General features: G+C 39.3%; 2 protein-coding genes across 2 annotated transcripts; one reads left to right on the top strand and one right to left on the bottom strand.

The window, feature by feature from the left end:
- Positions 1 to 275: 275 nt before the first annotated feature.
- On the top strand, positions 276 to 9,045 carry adpgk2 (ADP-dependent glucokinase 2). The gene is made up of 7 exons (XM_010795925.1): positions 276 to 505; positions 2,531 to 2,690; positions 4,505 to 4,695; positions 4,797 to 4,893; positions 5,106 to 5,242; positions 5,620 to 5,756; positions 6,145 to 9,045. The coding sequence occupies exons 1-7, from the start codon at positions 310 to 312 to the stop codon at positions 6,691 to 6,693; spliced, it is 1,467 nt and encodes a 488-aa protein (XP_010794227.1). The 5' UTR covers positions 276 to 309; the 3' UTR covers positions 6,694 to 9,045.
- Positions 9,046 to 10,712: 1,667 nt separating this feature from the next.
- On the bottom strand, positions 10,713 to 16,108 carry cgref1 (cell growth regulator with EF-hand domain 1). Its single transcript, XM_010795936.1, has 7 exons — positions 15,814 to 16,108; positions 14,685 to 14,793; positions 14,307 to 14,381; positions 12,713 to 12,786; positions 12,132 to 12,256; positions 11,814 to 11,915; positions 10,713 to 11,378 (listed from the first exon to the last, which is right to left on the bottom strand). The coding sequence occupies exons 1-7, from the start codon at positions 15,821 to 15,823 to the stop codon at positions 11,115 to 11,117; spliced, it is 759 nt and encodes a 252-aa protein (XP_010794238.1). The 5' UTR covers positions 15,824 to 16,108; the 3' UTR covers positions 10,713 to 11,114.
- Positions 16,109 to 20,106: the final 3,998 nt, after the last annotated feature.

The following is a 20,106-nucleotide window of genomic DNA, read 5'->3' on the forward strand; positions in this document are numbered from 1 at the left end:
CATAGTACAATAAGTGTTGTTTGTTTTATATACAGGCGTATTCCCTTAACAAAACCGAAATCGGTACGTCAGTAAACAGAACACAAAAAATAAGCTTTCTTTACAAAAATATCATAGTTTTTTACAGATACTGAATCACAGTTCAAGTGGCGACGTTTTAAATCAATAACAGAAATGAAGGATTCTGCTCAGTCTCCGCCCAGTTAGGTCCCACCTGGGACACTCCGGCGAGTAAAACAAACGAACTCAACGCACGGCTTGTTATTTAACCGGCGGTTTGAGCAACCGGATCCAGTAAAACAGCGAGCGATGGAGAGAGAAGGAAGGTCTTCGTGGATGAAATATGGGCCTGTTGTGTCCCTGTTTGTGGTTCTTTTGTCCTTCTGGTTCCGGTCACCCCAGAATGAAGTACTGGGTGACCGCCTGGACACCGTCCTGTCCTCTCTTCTCCGGGCTGAAGGAAAAGTCGGGGTGAACAACGTGGCCCGACCTAAAGTTGCAGTGGGTAAGTGCAGGTGCTGTTAGCTAACGCTGCCTAGCCTCACATCAATTAGAGTCTAAATACGGAGTCTTTGAGCTAATAATCATTGATGTAATTAATAGCATGCACAAGAGCTCGTATTGACTGGTTATGCTCCAGATTAAATAACGAAACATGAATTGCTCTGTAACACAGCAGAACAAAACACATATCATTCTAACCATGTATACCAGAGGTGGAAGAAGTAAGTAGATGTTGTACTTAAGTAAAAGTACAAATACCAGAGTGTAGGAATACTGTATTACAAATAAATGTCCTGCTATCAAAATTGTTCTTAAGTACACTACTTGAGTAAATGTACTTAGTTACTTTAGACCACTGACTGACACAAGGGTAAACATTAGCTAAAGGGGTCATTCCTAGGTTTCCAGGGTCCTTATTACGTAAAAGATTTTAAATTATGGGAATGGTTGAAAGGGAAATTGAAGTTTCCAATGCACTTTGAACCACTTAAGCCACTGTGGAGATGTCAACGTCTAGAGGCAACACATTTGTTATTAAGAAGTACAAGATCAGTGGGCTCTAAAGAGCTATGGTTTGGGTGATTTTCACACATTAACCCAAACTTGCTTGGATATTTGACCAAGGCAATTTAAAACAATTCTGAAAACATAAAACAATTTGAAAGGTCTCCTAAATGTGTAAAGGATATTGAGCTGGGGGGCATAGGACCCTGGGAACATGTTTACACTATGAAGTTAACCTAGCTACACATTTCCTTTTTTCTGTTAATATCTGGAGGTTTGTCAGCAAATGAATGACTTAGGGAAAATCAATTAGATCTTAGCTAATGTTGTATATTGAGTGTAGTTTGGACAAATAGGGAGGTTACAGAGGGTCAACCATGAATGATTAGCACTTTTAAACATCAGTTCAGAGATCCTCCATCCACCACCAGGAACATTGCTGGAATTCTTCACCTGACAAGCTGCTTAAGATAGTTTACAGCAAACAACATTATTTGCATGCTGGCCCGTCTTTCACTATCCCGATCTAATCCTAAAATCTTGTCCTTTGAGCCTTTTTACGACCACACAACAGAAGTGATCCCCATATCAGTCCAACCTTTACCCAGTTCAACATGCTTAGTCACGCAGTCATCGCTTACATTGTTATTATTCAGATTGAATATATAAGGCATAACAAGTTTCATCTCATTATAATGTTTCTTATATTAGGTGCCTCACAAATACTGGCCTGTTGACTTTCAAACAAAAATAACAGTAAATATGTAATTTGTGCTGATCTTATGACCTAATAATATGCACACAAACAAGAAGACCTTTCTTGTTTATATTATGGAAAGCAAGTTATCTAAAGAGAAAAGCAGATGGTTAGGTAAGTGCATTGAAAAGCAAAGCAAACAAAGCAGCAGGAAGTTAAGCTAATGTCAGACTAATTTCAATATTTAAAACCTATTCAAATGTTAAATAACATTGTTCCAAGCTGTGGGGGCAGCATATTTAAAAGCTGTTTACCCAGTTTAGTTCTCACTGTAGGAACCAGCATCTGAATACAATCTGTGAAGGATCTTCTGGAGATGAATGGTTTTGTCAATGGCACGTCAGAGACTAGTGAAACATGTCCATCCCTCTAAGTCCATGGAGGTTTCTTTAACTGTCTTGTTTTATCAGTCCAAAACCCAAAGGTATTAATTAAAGCTATTTATTCCATTTAGACGTTTAATATGATATAAACGAGCAAAGAAAGAAACATACTTTTTGTTAAGAGTCTGAAAACAATATTTTGTGCCATTTTTGCATGAATTATAAATACTAATCATTTATCAAAATAGTTTTTCTTTATTATTTTTTTCAATTTCCTTTACCGATAAGTCAAATGATACTTGAAGATTTGATGTTGTAAAGACAGTGTAGGTCAAATCTTTATCTTCTTCATTTTGACCCTAGATTCTGGGTAAATGTTTTGATCAAACATTTATCTCTTTGACTTTCTTTTCCTCCCCCTCTCCCCCCCCCCCCCCCCACAGGTTTGGAGGCTGTGTGGACCTGATAGTGGACGGGGTTTCGTTGCTGAATAAGATCGGCCTCGCTCACACAGACCAGCCCCTGCACCACGACCTCATAGAAAATGAAGTGCAGCTGGCTCAGAGCTTCGCCTACTTCTTTGCACCGGGAGCTGCCGCAGAGTGAGTACGACATTTCCATCATTCTTGATGAATTTAAGTCTGTTTGTGACAACAGCCAAATATACATAAAACATCCGTTAGCAAACTCTCACACTCCAAGGCTCATTTTTCAAGTTGTACTTTAAGCTCACTGTTTTCCAAACGCATGCACTTTTGCTAAAACTTGACTAATTAATACATTCTAATTGAATAAGAGGGATGGGGAACATGAAGTAGATGGAAGCTTTGTCAGGAGTAAGACAAGTCAAGAGTAGATTTAAAAGAAAACAGTTTCTTTGTTGCGGTGCATACCTCAGGCTGCCGTGCCTCAGACGCCTCAGGCTGCCTAGCTCACATGATCTTTCACAAACACTATGCGATTTCACCTTGAATGGGAGAGGGTTTATTTGCACATACTATATTACATAGAATGTTTACATGTCATTATCCAAAGTGACTTACATACATACATACTCAGTACTGTGGGCAATCCCCACAGGAGCAATTTGGGGTGAAGTGTCTTGCCCAGGGACACAACGACATGCTGACTGCAGTGGGGTTTGAACCTGTGACCCCCTGATTCAAAGTCCAGCACTCTATCCACCGCCCTGTACATATAAATAAGTACAATCAAACACGCTATGTTTTTCTTATAAAATAGACATACTAGATTCACCTTCAGTGCTTATGAATTGTTCTGTTGCTTTTGATGTTTATTAGCCACTAAAGTGTTACATGCCGTTGGACTTAATTCCCCTCCCTTCTCCTGTTTTGGCCGAGCCGCCTGTGAGCCTTGTTCATTGTCTGGAAATAACACCTAAAGCCAACATGCTTACAAAATCGTGTGTGTGTGTGTGTGTGTGTGTGTGTGTGTGTGTGTGTGTGTGTGTGTGTGTGTGTGTGTGTGTGTGTGTGTGTGTGTGTGTGTAAGTGATTTCTCTTGCTTCATTCCTGCCTGGTTTCTTGTGGATTTAGGGATTGTAAAGACTATAATTTGGAGGCACTTCCGCCAAAAAAAGAAACTTGATCTGTGCAAGGAAGAAATTATTGGGTCCCTCTGCCAAATGTCGAGAGGGCCAAACCACATGTGCGTTTTATTTTCTGTGCCTAGCTTTTACTTCTGTTTCTCTTCTCTCCGTCATTGCCACGAGTACTGCAGATTATTTCACATTTTCAAATGAGTTGTATGTCTTCAGAAAGAGAAATATTTTTAGGAGTACAGATAAGCATGAATAAACAAGTTAGAAATATCTACAGGTTGAACCAGATTATTGTTGTTTGTGTACCATGAGGCTCCATGAACACGACTCCTGCTTCTTTTGTTTTCCATGTGATGGCTTCACTCAGAATGACTCGGCAGAAATATTTCAGCTATTACTACAAGGGTGGCACATTGCTTACGTAGTGTCAGGTGTCTCATAGCAACAAGGGGAGCCACTTCCTGTACTAAACACAGTCAAGTATTGAAGAGGATTTTAAGTTGTCTGTTTTCTTTTTCTGAGTATACATTGGTTTTCCAACAACTTAACTTGTTCACAGATTTTCAGATTCAGGTTTTCTGCAACAGACCTGGCAAACAGGTTTCTCAGGTTTCATTTCTTGGACCAAGCCACATTTATTTAAACGGCATATTTCAAAAGCCTGTGACCTTATCATTGTCTTATCTACACCGTAGCTATGTACACATGACAATAAAAGCCTTGAAACTTGAATTCACAATGCTTTACAAATGAATAAAATAACTACGACACGATAAGAAAAAGATGAAGTTTTGAGAGGACATTGTGTTGGTTCTTTCAAGTTTCAACATTGTTTAACTTCTTTCTGTCTTGCAGGCGTTTTGTGCTAAATGACACCTTCTTCAGCGAGCTGGTGGAAGCGTCTCGTGACCTACCCGGCAACAGATGGGCAATAGGCGGCAATGCCCCGGTGATGGCTGGCCGCATGGCAGCCGAGGGATGTGATTTATTGCTAGGAGGGAGTTTCAGCCCCGAATTCATTGATGTCCTGTCTGAACACATTACAGGTACAAACACACACACGCATACAGGACACTTCTGTGCCTTCAGTGTACTAAACCGACCCGTTCTCCTTCACTTCCTGTTCTGAATCCCTCTGTGTTCCCAGTGGCAGGGAACATAGTTGAGGAGCCAGACATTCATCTGATCCTGGAGTATCCGTCTGGTGCTAGCTGGGGTCAATACACGTCGCGTAGAGCCAACAGGTATGTGTTAGTGGAGCGTTCGGTACACACTTTGAGAAGCTGCAGGGAACTGTATATGTGACAGTATTTAAACCAGAGGCACATTTTCAATCATGCACAGGAGACTGAATCTGATAGATGTTGTCAGTATCAGAACCTGTGTGTGTGTTAGATGCATGCATATTAATGTAACCCTCTGCAGTATTTGAAGCTCACTGTTTTCCCCTCTGTAGATATATCGTCCACAGCGATGACCATAACCCCTACTTGGACTCCATGGCTGCTTTTGCAGAGAAACTCAAAGGCTTTGACCCAGATCTGCTGGTGGTGGGTGGGCTGCAAATGATGGATAACTTCCCCTTCCAGTCAGGTAACAGGAATTTGGTGTGATGATATAGGATTTAGATTTTCAGAATAATTTGATTGTGGTCAGTTTTCAAACCAGCATCATTGTAAATGTCTTCACATGAGTTACTTGAAAACAATCTCCAGCTAAAAAAGTGAAAAATACAGTCTAATAAAAAAAAAGAATACAGGGATGATGATGTAAGAAAGAATAGAATCTCACAATGTTGCTTCTAAGTTCATCAAATCCATTAATTACTATCCTTACTTTGCTTTATGACTTATGTTTACTTAATTTAAGAATGTTTCGTTTTGTTTTGTTATGTCTGTGATACAAGAGAAATAGGCGTTCATTTTTATTAAACTTTCTTCCTTTTCCCTTCTTTTATTTCTCGATTCCAGGTGAGCGCGAGGCTCTCCTCTCCCGCCTCGCCGACCTCCTCTCCTCCTCCTCTCCTACGATTGGAGTCCATTTTGAGATGGCCAGTTTTGTAGAAGAGGGTATAATGGAGGAACTTTTTCACTACGTCATTCCCCATGTATGTATAACTGCTGGTTAAACTTTTCAAATCAACACATTACTTAACATTGAAGGCTACTCGAACAATTACACAAACACAGAGTCGAAAAAGGAAATAAGGGAAATAATAAAAAGGTGTTTTGACAAATATTTCCAGGTAGTTCGAGACTGGATTTGCTTAGTCAAATGTATTGAATACATTTCTAAACAAAATGTGCCCCCCTGCATTTGTATAGTTCTTCTCTTCTTTTCTTTAATCTGTTTTGTATGATTATTTTAGCTCCCTATTTTCTTGCTGTATTAAAAACACATTTAGTAAAGAGAAGTTGAAAGTTGAAGGCAGCATAGGAAGATGCCAGCTCAGTTAAAGGCTGACCAGTATCTAACTCGTCACTCTGTGTTCCCAGGCCGACTCTTTAGGCATGAATGAACAGGAGCTCCCCAACCTGCTCAGCCTGCTGAAAGGCTCCAACATCACGGTGTTGTCAGACCCTAACCCTCGTGTAGCCACCGTCCTCGACCAGATGAGGGAGGTGTACCGCCTCGTGAACCTCCGCTCAAAGGAAGACAGCGACACGAGCAGCGCCAAAGCGAAGCCGCTGACTCGGCTCCACGTCCACACGCTCGCCTTTCAGGCCATGATCGTGACCCACGGCTCCAAGTGGAAGAACACCATGTCGGCCACCGCCAAGGCGTCTCTCACGGCTAACCGCCACGTCTGCGGCTCCGATGACATCGACCCCAGCAAGGCCCGGCTCATCATGGACGACTCGTTCTCTGTGAGCCAGCGGGAGGGCAGCGTGCGGATCCCTCTGCAGGAGAGCCGGCCCGTCAGCTGCTGGGACGAGGACGACTACGAGATCTGCGTGGCGCCGGTGCTCGTGTGCACCGAGGTTTACCAAACTGCAGGAGGAGGAGACAACATCTCAGCCGCCGGCCTGGTGCTGCAGATCTAGAGAAGGACACCGTGTGCTTTATCTGTGTGTAGTGCTCTGTGAGCCTGGACACTTGATCTAGGTGTGATACAAAGTACCCAGCGAACATGGGTACTGATTGTAAAATGTTTCAGGCTAATGCTGTCGCCCTGGCAGCTCCTGGTGGACCAATAGGAAAAGTGAATATCAGTTAAAGAAGTCACATGATGGGTTCAGTGGTTATTACTCAGGTATGATCACCTGATTTCAAATGTATGAGCCTGGTTGTTAGGGGGATGCAGATAAAAACAGGTGAAGTCAAACATTACAGTTTAGTAAATTGACTGATCCAAACCAGACTATCTGCAGTTAATTCTCAGTTAGGTGTGTGTGAGTTTACATTAGGTTGGAGGGCACTATCGCTAGTTTCGTGTTTCTTTTATTAACGTTGGGTACATATATTAATATTTGTACACTGTCTTTGCCTGAGTGCAAAGCCCTTTGGCATCCAGATTATTTGTTACAACTAAAACTTTAAAAGTCACACTGCCCTGCTTTGTCCTTTTTATAATGCAGCACATCCAACGTCATCGCTGCCCATCATCTGACTCCTGTCCTACTCTACTTCCCAAAGGCCTTACAAAACTAGAACTTCAGTCTGGATGAGATAAGGAGTGATGAGGTTTTGGTTCAGTCCATAAAAAAACAAGTTTTGTTTAGGATTGGAGCTGAGAAAGCTACAAACTTAAACTTAGCTCTTTTTCTTGTGTTATTGAAACGTGTGACTTCACTATGCAACAGACTTATCCAGAGTTGGGTAAATCTCCTGTTTCTTGAAGGCACTTTTTTCAGATGTCTCCTCCTTAAAATCTATATTTCCAACCTGTAAACGGGGCTTTGACTGCCCCTGCCTTGCAGCATACGCAGTTTCAAAATAAGGCTGAAAAGTGAGCTTCCTTTTCTAAAGGGGAATGTCGTGAAAAACACTATCAGTGCATTTGGGTATCTTGAGTTTTGAGAGTTTTTGTGTCCTTCCTACATCAGAACACAAAGACTCAACAAGCCCTTTATATGTGGCTCCACTCCTTACACTGAAACAGGCTCATTAGAATAAACCTGCCCTAATGTATACCATAACGCATGTAAAGATGCTCTATTGGAAACGTAAAGTCCAAGTGTGAAACTCGGCTTAATATGTCCCCTTCAAAGGTCACATCCCAACCCTTTTAATGAGAGCCTCCTCCCTCTCCTATCTTAGGATTTGAAATAAGAAAGCTAGAGAGGTGATCACCTCCTGTTCTTCCCAATATATGTGAATACTCGTGTGGGTGTGTTTGATTTGTTGTTGATTGTGATTCTTATGTTGCAGTACTAATGCAAAAACTAGACTACTTTTGGTAGCTGGATATGATGTCAAAGACCTCCTTTCTACCTCCATGCTATTTATGTTTCTCCACTTTGACAAACTTTTCTATCTTTAATTTATCTTCTTGTGTTTATTTATGTTTTTAAGGACCAAATAATCAGTGTGGACTATCCCTGATAACATTACTGCTAAAGAGGCAGCACTGGTAGACACTTCTCATGTTCTCATATTATAATGCTGCATACAGTGACACAGTCTCCTCTCTAGTGGTTGTCGTTTTTTATCGTAAAGTCGATCTCAAGCTATAGTGTAACTCACCATTAATCCCCTTTATCCCCATTGGTCTAAATAGAAGTGGCCCCTGTCTCTAATTGGCCTGAAACGTACACAGAGTAGAAATCCCTTTCCTTTGAAACCATATCTGACTGAAATGGGAATAACTGTTCACACTGTATCCATATAAAACATTCCTCCACAGACCAAGCTTCAATAAGTATCTTCACAAGTGGAATATTTTCTTTCCAACATGCTCCCCTTTTCACTGAGGAACACGCATATTCATGTTGCAGTGCAACGATTAGGAGCTAAAGAAACCAGTCCACGTGTTTCCTCTGTATGTCAGCACTGTACTCGTGAATGCTGTTTTATTTATGCTAAACGGTAAATCAGCCTTATTCTGTTTGACTTTTGGTGTTTAGTGATAAGGGAATGTGTAATACGGACTGTTTCTATACCGGCATGCTTATGTTTCATTTCCTTTGTCTTATGTTTCATTTCCTTTGTCTTATGTTTCATTTCCTTTGTCTTGATTGGTTTGAAGATGAGTAATGGGTCACGTTTTTACTGTGAAATGAATTTCTTTGAAGCAGAACTTCAGCATGTATTCATGTTCAGATAAACTGCTTGTGTTTGCTAACATATCATATCTTAGCTTTAGATGCGTCCTGTCATCCAAAGCTGTGTGTAAAGTTTTAATGCATGTTAACTATTCAATGCAGAACCACTTAAGATAAAACGCTGATAAAGCACTCGTTGCTTTGTTATTCTTTCATACCTGGGCTCATGTTTCACGTCCATCTTGGCTCAAACTGCAGTTTAAAATAATACTGTGGACAAGCTATCACTTGATTTGTAATTTATTTATTTTTAAACTCGAGGAATAGGATTTACAGTAAGTGGGATCGTCACGTCATGGCTTCTTCGTCTCTCTTAACACTCCAACATTAAGCACATTTCATGTTTCATGTTGTCCATTGGCTGCACATGCTATCTGAACATCTTGTTGAAGGAATAGATGACCTTCTCCTTATCATACCACCACTGGGCCTAGATGTAATCAGCTAATAAGGAATCTGCAGCTTGAGAAGGGTTTGGAAAAACACCATTGTTTTTATTAGATGTCGTTTGACAGTTTGAAGGTCTCCTTGACTATTTAAAATGATTCTTACAGATGTGAAAAACATAATGTCTAAACTGCCTTTACTGCAGAGTATATACTTAAGAACTCACTTAGCAGCTTCAGGCACATCAGAGCACAAGCTTTAAAAGAAGTGGCATACATTATTTAAAGAAGTCTGATGTTTGATTTGGAAAAACAGATGAATGATTAATAAGTGTACCGTGGTCGTCTTTGCAGATTTGAACACACAACTCAACTGTGAAATACAGCCTCATATCAAATATAAAAGCAATTTCAAGACTTGTTCAAGTGACAGGTCAGTCTTTTGGTTTTAAACAACTTCCCGATTGTGGAATCAGACTTAAAGAATATATGATGGTGCCAATCTCCCTGGAAAACGTTCGACCTCACTATTTCCCTAAGGTTACACGTAAAGACTGAGGATTGTGGAGCTGAGCTCACAGAGATGTGTTAGGACTTGTTTGATTCACCTGGCTGCAGAAAAACGAGCCAGATGTGCGATTTCCCTCATAAATTGAAATGTCATTTGGTAGGCTATATACCATTTTACAACAAAAACTAAATGTGTCAGTTAATTTTCCTATAAAAAGACCTTATCTTGTTCTTACAAGTTCAACACATCTTAGTAACTGGAGACAGAATTTAAAAAGCAGACGATAAATGAAATGTTTGCTTTATTTTTTAATCTGTATGAATTCATAAATGGTCAAAAAGAAAACATTTGAACAAGTTGGAAACCCTTTCATACTGAAAACATGTCAAGTTTTCAGATAGACTTTGCATTGCAGCTAATAACTAATGTCATTTTAATGGGGACTTTCTAACTTCCCAACCTTTACTGATTTGATGGTTTCCAACTCCTTCCGGCACATTAAATCATCAAAAGTAAACGCTTACTAGATTAAGTGCATAAAAAGAAAATGGAGACTTGACTGATACTGCATAATATGGTGCTTTTCTCCATCAAAATAGCCTAATTTTATTCAGTAAATAAACTAATCATTGCGAAATTCCCAAGGAAGAGCGGATTTAATTTCATGGCACATCAGTCTTAGCATATTGCCAAATGGTAGTAAAAGAGAGCAGTGTAACTAAATAACAGTCCTGGTGGCTCAGTCATAAGGCCAATCAGTGTGAACATGAACAAACTGTTCCTCTAAAGACAAACACATTAACATTAAAACATGCTCCTTCTTTCAGGTATGATAGAAAATGCTTCATAAATACAAGTGAATAAAACAAAATTCACATCTTGTGCTTTCCAAATTATTTTAAAAAAAGATGACCAACTGTTTCACTTGCATGTAGAATAAAATAATATGTATAAGTACTTTGCCTAATAGGGATGGCTTCTGTTTTACTAATATAAATAATACTGCTTTTTTTAAATGTAGTCATTTTCTCCCTTTTCCAGCTTTTTTTAAGTCATTGTTACTCGCTGTAGAAAACAAATGCAGTGAGAGGGAACTTTTCAATACATTCCTCGTTGAAGAGATTTCAGATTCTGATCTCCTCATTAATCAGCCATCTACGTGTAAATCCTCAATTGAATTAGAAAGTGTAATCGAGGATTGTAATCGAGGTAAAGATCATTTGTAGGGATACAGATTCAGAAGTCCTCTCAGCGGAATTTTGGTATTTTTTCAACAGAAATCTTGGGGCCCACAGTTTGTGTGTTCACATCTCTGGTTGTCCCTGATGAACGGGGACTTTGTGGTCCTGCCCATGTTCTGCAGCTGGGGCTTCTGGGATTTGTTGTCCTTGCTGTTTTTCCACTTGATTTATGAGCTCCTCTTCTTCTGTCTTTACTTCCTGTTGAGGTTTGTCTTCATCTTGAAGCTGCACCTCCTGCTGAGCCTCCTCCCTCTGTTCTGCTCCTCCTGCCTCGTCAGTCCCGTGGTCTGACAGCTTCTCCTCGGCTGCTTTGTTGTTGCTGGAGTCCTGTGGTGGAAATGTGAGTTTAATTATACTGTGAATGTTTCAAAACATGTATCAAACAAGCGTGTGATCTTTAAAGTCTATGAGTTAATTATAATAAAAACCTGAGACAATATTCAAAAAGCTGAAAAAAGCACTTTTTGCTTTATTTGCATGGCAAATAACTAACATTATAAAATTAGTTGGAAATTGTTTGTCTATGGATTAAATAATCGACTACTCCACTGATCAAGGCAGCTGTAATTTATTTGTTAATTTCCGGAAAAACTGAAAAAATATAACCTTAAATCATAAAAATATATTTTCATTATACTCCCTTAGTTACAATTAAGTTTATTGAATTTTGTCCACTTAAGTACTTGCTCTCTTGCCTTGTCAGTGTCTTGGAGGCAATGATCATGACGTTGCACGAGAAACAAGTGTGTGACTGTGCAGTACCTGTGTGTGAGGTAATGAAGGAGACAGCAGCTCCGACGGGGCCAACAGGCCGTCCTGGTTTAGATCGTGACTCTGGAGTAAAAAGTCTACCATAGACACCACCTGTACTCACACACACACACACACACACACACACACACACACACACACACACACACACACACACACACACACAGTACGCACACAGGAAAGAATGCAAAACACACACACACACACACACACACATACACACACACACACACACACACACAGGTCAGATAAACAGGCTCAAAAGTATGAAAGTGGTTTATGTACAAGTAGACAGGCTCTCCTCCTCACCAGCACATTGGTCTTTGCTCCAGGTGTATGATGGGAGTTGTAGTCTGAGAGTAGTTTCATCATCTCCAAGCCATCCAGGAGCTCACTGCGGTCGAAGTCATAAAGCCCAAACAGGAAGAAAACCTCTGAGACAAAGCAGGAGAGAACTGACTGTTATTACCAAACACACACGTGATATCCTCTGCAGTTATAACACTCAAACTGTATATACACAAACACAACTACAATAACCTTTATATGGTGGTTTTAGACACTTTGTAATCTCTGCTCATCATATCATTTTTTTTAGATTAATCTAATAATCATTTCTTTAAAGTCTTGTGTCACTCAAGTCACTCCGAACCCCAAAGATACTCTATTTAATATCATAAAAGAGAAGAATCAGGAAATCTCCATATTTTCAAAAGTATGTTCTGACATTTTTGCATGAAAAACAACTAATTGATTTTAAAAACAGTTGTCAGTTATCTTCAGTCGATTTAATATTGCAGCTCTACCCGATAGATTTTCAGTTTTATTATAAAAACGTATTTATATGTGGTAATGATGATGAGCGTTACACACAATGTGGGATTGTCTACCTTGCTCCCAGGTGCTTATTTCGGGTCCTCCTTGGCTGTCCTTCAGACTGGATTGAATGTAACTTTGCAGCAATCTGTGCAAAGAGTGTCAATCAGTCAATTATTAAGAGACAAACTTTAACACTGAGGGGACAGATTGGTTCAACCCTAACTCTTTGCAGGTGAGATCACAATATTATTGTTATTTCTGTTGTTGTTGTTATAATGTTTTAACGTGTTCCTATTGAGTCTTTCAGACTTTGTTTGTTTATATGGAAAAGAAGAGCGGCAATACCATGTTTAGTAAAAATTATGCTCACAGTAGAAACATTTTAAACAACACATATGCAGCAACTGTCCCAGTCGAAGAGGGCAGAATGTGTGGGTACTGGTTGTAGAATAAGTCGTAAACACACTGCCTAAGTACCTAATACAAACCCACTTAAAAGGAAATGGAACTATCTCTTTAAGCTAACACGATGGTAGAGTAATATACATATTATTATTATTTTTATTATTTTTAGCAAGGAGAAAGAAGCTGCAGCCACATCGTCACAAACAACGTTCTCTTCGAGATACAAAATCCACAAAGTGGTTATCGTTCTCTTTGCTCCTCAATTAAATCAAGCCTGTGACTCCTTATTGGTCAGTACTCAGTTCAGACTACTGTACAGGGTAAGACAGTGTATTTGTAACGTATGTGACCTGTCCCCTACATTATCTCCATAAACAAAAAGTATTTCATAATGACAGCGTAAAGCACATGTGATCTTATCGGTTTATGGTGCAGGCCACATCATTAGCACAACACAGCAGCCGAAGTCCACAGAGTGACAAGACAGCAGCTACAGTCCACAACAGCTGACTGCAGGTTCAACACATTTGGATCAGTAGTCACACTAATGGAGCTTAGCCAAGTTCAACCAGGAAGACCGTCTTTAGTCATTCATTCACATACTCCCAGTTTACTACTCTCTCTCCTCTCAATCAGTGATCGGGGGCGTCACTCCCCAGCTAAATCACTTTGCCTCTATTCCCACAAGCCTATCATTGTGCATTGCTAAACCTTTAAATCTGCTCTCTCCCCTTCCTCACAGTTGTCATTTCAGGTGAGTGAACGCAGCCCTCCTCAACCCCTTCCACCTTCCTTTCTTCCAAATCCAGGGTCAAGCTTGAACCCCTCCTCTTCAGACCGACCTCCATCAATCCCTTCCCACCTTCACCACCACCAGTGTCTAGACCCCAGGGGGGGGGATTCATCGGGTCGGTTTTTCCCCTCCCGAATGATACTCCCGCACAACGGGGTCTAATCGCCAAACACCGTTACATGCATCTGTGTATTCCCGGCAATAAATATATATTGTTACGTCAAAAAAACGTCTCTCCTGATTGAACTATCAGCAACTGTTAATATATTTCAGCTGCGGGAGATATATTAAATCATCCTCTGATAAAGTTTTACTTTCAAGCTGCATTTTGAGTGACTTACTAAAGGAACGTTCTTCTTTCTACTTAGGGACGACATCAATCCCTACCTTTATAAGAAAGCACTTAATAGAGTTAATTAAAAAGTGTATCGTATGTGTGTGAAACATCATCATCTTGTTTCACTCACCTGCGGTCCTCTTCTCCAGAGCCAAAGGGATTGGCTAGCGCTGCTGAAGGGGGGCGAGCCTCGACTGCTTCCTCCCTGAAAGACAAACAAATAAAGATGCAAATAAATGTTTTCTGTTTCCCTTTGCTGGCATTAAAAACAGAAACATTCATTATTTGTCACGTCAAAGGTCTGCTTCAAATAACCAGCGTCATATATAAAGGTGTCCATTCTGATATTGCAACCCCCCCCATAGTGTGCAAATGTAAGTCTTTTGACCATAAAATAGTGACAAATTGAAAATGTAGACATGAAAATATATTGTACTTGAAAGACACAACATGTTCTGTTTTGGTGTGAAAAAAAAGGCAACATTTTGTAGTAAGAAGATGGAGTAACCTTTGTGTCGCAGGTTGACCCGGTGCAGCCTGGCTCAGGTGAGTGAGCAGCAGGAACAGAGACAGGACACACAGGGTCGTCCTGCCCAGGTGAGACTCCATGAACACACCTACAACACACAGCCAGGTTATAACCTCATCACATCTGCACAGAATACAGTCATAGGATACCATCAGGAATGTATCTGCTCAAAAGTCATAGATTTACTAAAAAACATGACCAGAATTAATTGATGGTTGGAAAAGAAACACTAAAATATACATCAGAAGTGATGGTTTCATGATGCTGTACAAAGTGGAATTTCCCCATGGCTAATGCTAATGGCTATGTGCCGAAATGCTTGTATACTCTTAATCTCATAGTCAATTGTGTTATTAGTTGTGTCAACTGTTCTATCTACATGTATCACCTACTGTACTCCCTACCAACAGAAACCACTCATTACATGAATGTTTAACTATGTTACAATCCTGCAGACTTTTCAAGACACATCTATTTTCAGCTCAGCACACTGTCTGTGAGTATGTCCTCGATGTGTCTACAGTGGGAGATGCAAAGGTAAATTATGGCTAGGGATGTGTAACCTTGCAACAAGAACAACAAGAACAACAAGAACAACAAGAACATCAAGAACAAGAACAAGAACAAGAATAAATAAATGTGTCATCTCTTACAGCTTATGAAGTATTCTCTATTTTGGACCACGAGTAAATTAAAAACCTTCCCAGCCAATTGACATGACCCTGTGTGACAAACCGTCTAACGTTGCTGCTTCTATGTGAAGTAGCAGTGATGCTAACAAAGCGAGGCTCACACTCCTCTCCCCTCACTGCAGCATTATCACAGCCTGAAGTGGAGAACAGTAACATAATGCACACTGAAGATCTCTTATAAACTGTTATTGTCTTCCTGCTTTGACGTTACAGCCCTGAATTAAATACAAAAGAAAAATAAAAGCTATGTGTGGCGTAAAAGAGTATCAGTGAAAGAGAGTACGCATAATAAAATGTAGCCTACATTACAGCTGAAGTAACATACGCGTATGGAAACCCTCATTTAGTGATGTTAATCATTCTGATAAACACAAGCTGTGCTACTTTAAATCTCTGTTCAGTCATTGAAAACTTACCTCTCTGCATAGTTGATGAACGGTAAAGCTTTAGTCCGGGCAGGTTAAAGGTTCACATCTGGAAACCTCTGCCCTGCACCGCCCTGCTCGCGCGCCTCCCGGTCTGCACTGCGCAAGTGTTTTGGTCAATGACAGGGGCCACGTGGAACAACAGTCGTGTCAGCGAGTGTGCGCAGGACCCTCTTTGTGCTCCTTTGTATCTTCAGTCTCCAGTATATTCAGCTCCTCTCCGGGGTTTCCGCTGCGCCACGTCCTCACCGACACAAAGATTCCGGTAGTGCGCGAGGAGCGTTTTAGAGTGCTCACAGCTGTGGTTCACATTCAGTCTGAGAGCTGTATTGCAGCTACAGAGGAGGAGAGCAACTGAGTGGGTTTATTATAGGACTGCAGGCTGCGTCTTAAGTACTGAGATAGGCAATTTATAATTTACTTTTTCTTTATTCTGCTACTTATTTTTGCACCACTACTGAGGCAAATAGGCCTATTGTTCACTATACTCCACAGCATACAGTATATGAGAAACTTTATTAGCTAATTAAAAATACAAAATGTAATCACATACAATACTAAAAATGATAACAACGATAATAATAAAATGATGATAATAATGACTCAAATAAAACTTGTGAAATTGTGAAATATATCGTATCATGTGAAATTAATAAAATATTTAAAATTCACAAACAGTTAAATTAAAATTGTTTAAAACGTATAGGCTTACGCAAAAATAAGAACTCCATATACTACTTTAAGAGAGAGCAAACAATGTAATATTGCAAAAACAAACGCCTAATTGGTAATCCAGTGTGTGCTGTGCCATGAAGTATAATTTTGCCTCTTTCTTTCACAGCTACAACTCAAAAAAAAAAAGCTATTCAGTATGCACTAACCGTTTTCTTCACACAGATTGTCCCTGTATACTCTGTATTGAATCCTGTGGGCTCTGTAATTATACATTGTAATAGCAGAACTACGAGATAGGTATCGTTAAATATATAAACACCCCTTATTTATTACTTTCTTTTGCGGACATTGTTATAATATTAAGATAACAAATGTATGGTGGTTGTGATTGGCTTTGGTTTAGATGTGCTCTTAATGTTAAATTTCTCCTTGATTTTCAGTTACACGATTGGGTATCAAAGTTACATAAGGTAATTTATCCCACTTAGAGTTTCTACACATTGTGTTAGTATTGATTTTGGTTTTATTTGGAATACTTTTATATTATATTTTTTGTTATTTGGAGTTTGTTGTATAATTATTGAATGTTTACTAAATACGTTGACATTGTTCTAATTATTATTATTTCCTTCTTTGGTTCTCTCTGTCTAAGTTAAAATGGCTAATCTTATTATGTATATATATACAAATTCTATACAGGCACCTCTTTCATCGACACACGAGGGCATTTATATGTTTTATTGTTCCACACAGCGATCACTATCTCACTACCTATTACTAAAAGTAATGAGTGGCTTTACTTTTATATATTGAGTCTTTAAATTTTTTATACTCGATCTGAGTGTTTATTTCTTACTAGTATATATATATATATACACACACCAAACACACACACATCACATATTATACTTATACCAGTTGTTTATACCTATGATACTAATTAGAATAGAAGGCTAAGCTAACATTCAACAGCAGATAGTGCAATGTAATGCTAAGCTTAGCCTAGCCTCAAACTCCTTAATACACAACTACACATGACCCACCACACAAGACACACCATCACATTCCAGTTCATACACACACACCAGCCCAGCATCACACCAGCAGCTCAGCATCGAGGCACACACATATCTAGGCACATTATCAATAGATTTCACATCGCTACACAGATCACCAGCCAGTCGAGGTTATTAGAAGCGGTAGGTAATGTATGCTGGAGTGACTTTTGGGAGCAGCAGAGCTTATTGTCATCTAGCAGCACACACGACAAACCAGGCACGGAGAGCACATCGGCCACAACCCACGCTCGATCTACTGTATTAATATTCAACAGTATAATTGTCATAACAGTGCATATATAGACACATACACATAAATTGCGTGCCTGAGATGGTATCCCCACCTAGGGCTCTCCGAGGTGTGTCGTCCTTGTAGATCAACACATCACTGATTGATGATGTTTGACCGACATTTACAGAACGCATCTCTCATATCATTGGTCCTCCAAAATGTAGTAGTATCTATTTATTAACGTTTACACATGAATAAACACATCGGTTAATATCTCTTCTAACGAATCTGAAACACGCTGGAGAGATACATCCGACAGATGGTCTCTGTTATACAAATATGGTATTATAGAGAGAAGCTCACTATCTGTAGGGTGCTTAAAACTAACCTCGATTAACATAAAAACTCAGATCATATGTGAGGTGATTAGGGATTGGGCAATGTGGCGAGAAAAAGTAATAAAACAGATAGACCGCCAGCTCCTCTCACATCACTCGGCATAACGTGATCTAGGAGACATCAGACCAGGAGATGGTGAGTGTGCAACTAGTTTGTCTAATGTATTGGATAATATTTGTACATATTAATCGATTGATTCCTCAAATAATGATCCGACTTTGACATGTGTTATATTAATAGATAGACTGTGGCAATACTCTCAAATACTTATACAACACTCTTCTATCATAGATGAAATAGTTTTAACCACGAGAGTCAAACAATACTCGTACACAGTCTCACCAAACCCTCGAGCATCCAGCACACACACAGATATCATCAACCACACTCACATCAGCTACATTACAACACCAGTATCTACAAGCGATACAACAACTACCATCCCTCTCCTGTAGTGAGACGTCTAGATGTTATAGTGTGCTGTGAAATAATGAACTGACAGTGCTCCAGCACTCAGTGAGTCACACATGGAGAAGATTGGTGTTTGTTTGGTGTGATTGTGTGACTTTGATCTGGTTCGATGGCGGTTATGAAGTGTGCTATTCTTTCCCACTCTACAGGTCTCAGATCTTATACAGGAAATGGACAAACATCTTCCCTCCTTGTACACAAATGTTTGTGCATGGTAGCGGCCGGTGTTCGTGAATGTCAGTTCTCCTACATCTTTTCATTGTATTGACATTCTAATTCTAGTTTTTGACAGACTTTATTAATTCTCATGTTGTTGTTGTTTTAATACAACACGCTTTAAACAGTTGATCTGATATTGTTCATATGGGTTTGGTCACTGGGGCATTCTACCGAATTAGCCACAAAGTGCGTTCCCTATTACGAACTAAAACCTAACAACAACAAGTGTGAGTATAGTTATGGTGTTTAAACCTCTTCAAAAACGTTGTTATTGCAGCCAATAGTACTTGCTAATTCTTTATGAATGTTTGCTTCATATTTTTAGCTAGGATCGTCATCTACCGGATACATTGGTTACGTAATTGGACATGGATTCCGTTTCGGTGTATGGGACAATACATTAGGAATTGTGTATTAGCAGTAAATCCCACAATTTGAAATAAATGTGTTTTAAAGTCCTGAAAATCAGTTGTGTTACTCTAAAGGTCTTCTTCATTATAATATGTTTACGGTATAATATTATATGTCTCTCGGATTATTATAATAAACATGTCTATTGAAAGTGTTTGCAAAATACCAAACAGATCATGTGCATTCTATGCCTCTGCCCTTCCTATTTTCAGCCTGTTTACATTAGAAGTGCTGATTCCTGGGTCAGTACTTCAAACATTCACTACTTCAAACATAATGCGCACATATTATTAGTTTAAGATTAAGGTCAATAATGTTGACGGGAAATATGATACACCTTCGAGAACAAATACTGTGGTCACTACCAAACCCTGGATGTTTGTGTAAAAAAGTAAGTTATTGAGTTATCAACTAAAATGTATATGATGACTGATTGGTTTGAATTGGTGAATCGTTCATTTCAACAATCATCAACTCTGCTGGATCATCAAATATGATCAGTATGTATGCATTTTACCAAAGAAGTTTACGAATTATGATGTTTTATGAATTGTATAAATTGAACTGAAATTTGGGATTAAAAATGCACTTGTTATTTATTTAGATTGTGAAAACCCTCAAGGAAATATTTGGTTAAAATTACTATTTAGATAGGGAAGGTAAAACAATCTTAACAGGTTAAATAATGCTTTTTACTACAGTGTATTTACTACTATGTTTCGGTAGGTGACCATTTTTGGTAGAGGGAAGACCATTCCAATACAGTCAGAAAATACGATATAAACATGTACCGACTTCTTTTACTAGATATGTGTAATT

This window comes from Notothenia coriiceps, unplaced genomic scaffold (genome assembly GCF_000735185.1).
Source record: "Notothenia coriiceps isolate Sejong01 unplaced genomic scaffold, NC01 NC01_scaffold00002209, whole genome shotgun sequence".
NCBI classification, from domain to species: domain Eukaryota; kingdom Metazoa; phylum Chordata; class Actinopteri; order Perciformes; family Nototheniidae; genus Notothenia; species Notothenia coriiceps.

Coding starts and splice junctions, on each gene's coding strand:
- adpgk2 (XM_010795925.1), top strand. CDS start 310: ATGGAGAGAGAAGGAAGGTCTTCGTGGATGAAATATGGGCCTGTTGTG. Junction 4,894..5,105: donor ACGTCGCGTAGAGCCAACAG/GTATGTGTTAGT, acceptor TCCCCTCTGTAG/ATATATCGTCCACAGCGATG. Junction 5,243..5,619: donor TAACTTCCCCTTCCAGTCAG/GTAACAGGAATT, acceptor TCTCGATTCCAG/GTGAGCGCGAGGCTCTCCTC.
- cgref1 (XM_010795936.1), bottom strand. Junction 14,382..14,684: donor GGTCAACCTGCGACACAAAG/GTTACTCCATCT, acceptor TTTGTCTTTCAG/GGAGGAAGCAGTCGAGGCTC. Junction 11,379..11,813: donor CTTCATTACCTCACACACAG/GTACTGCACAGT, acceptor TTTCCACCACAG/GACTCCAGCAACAACAAAGC.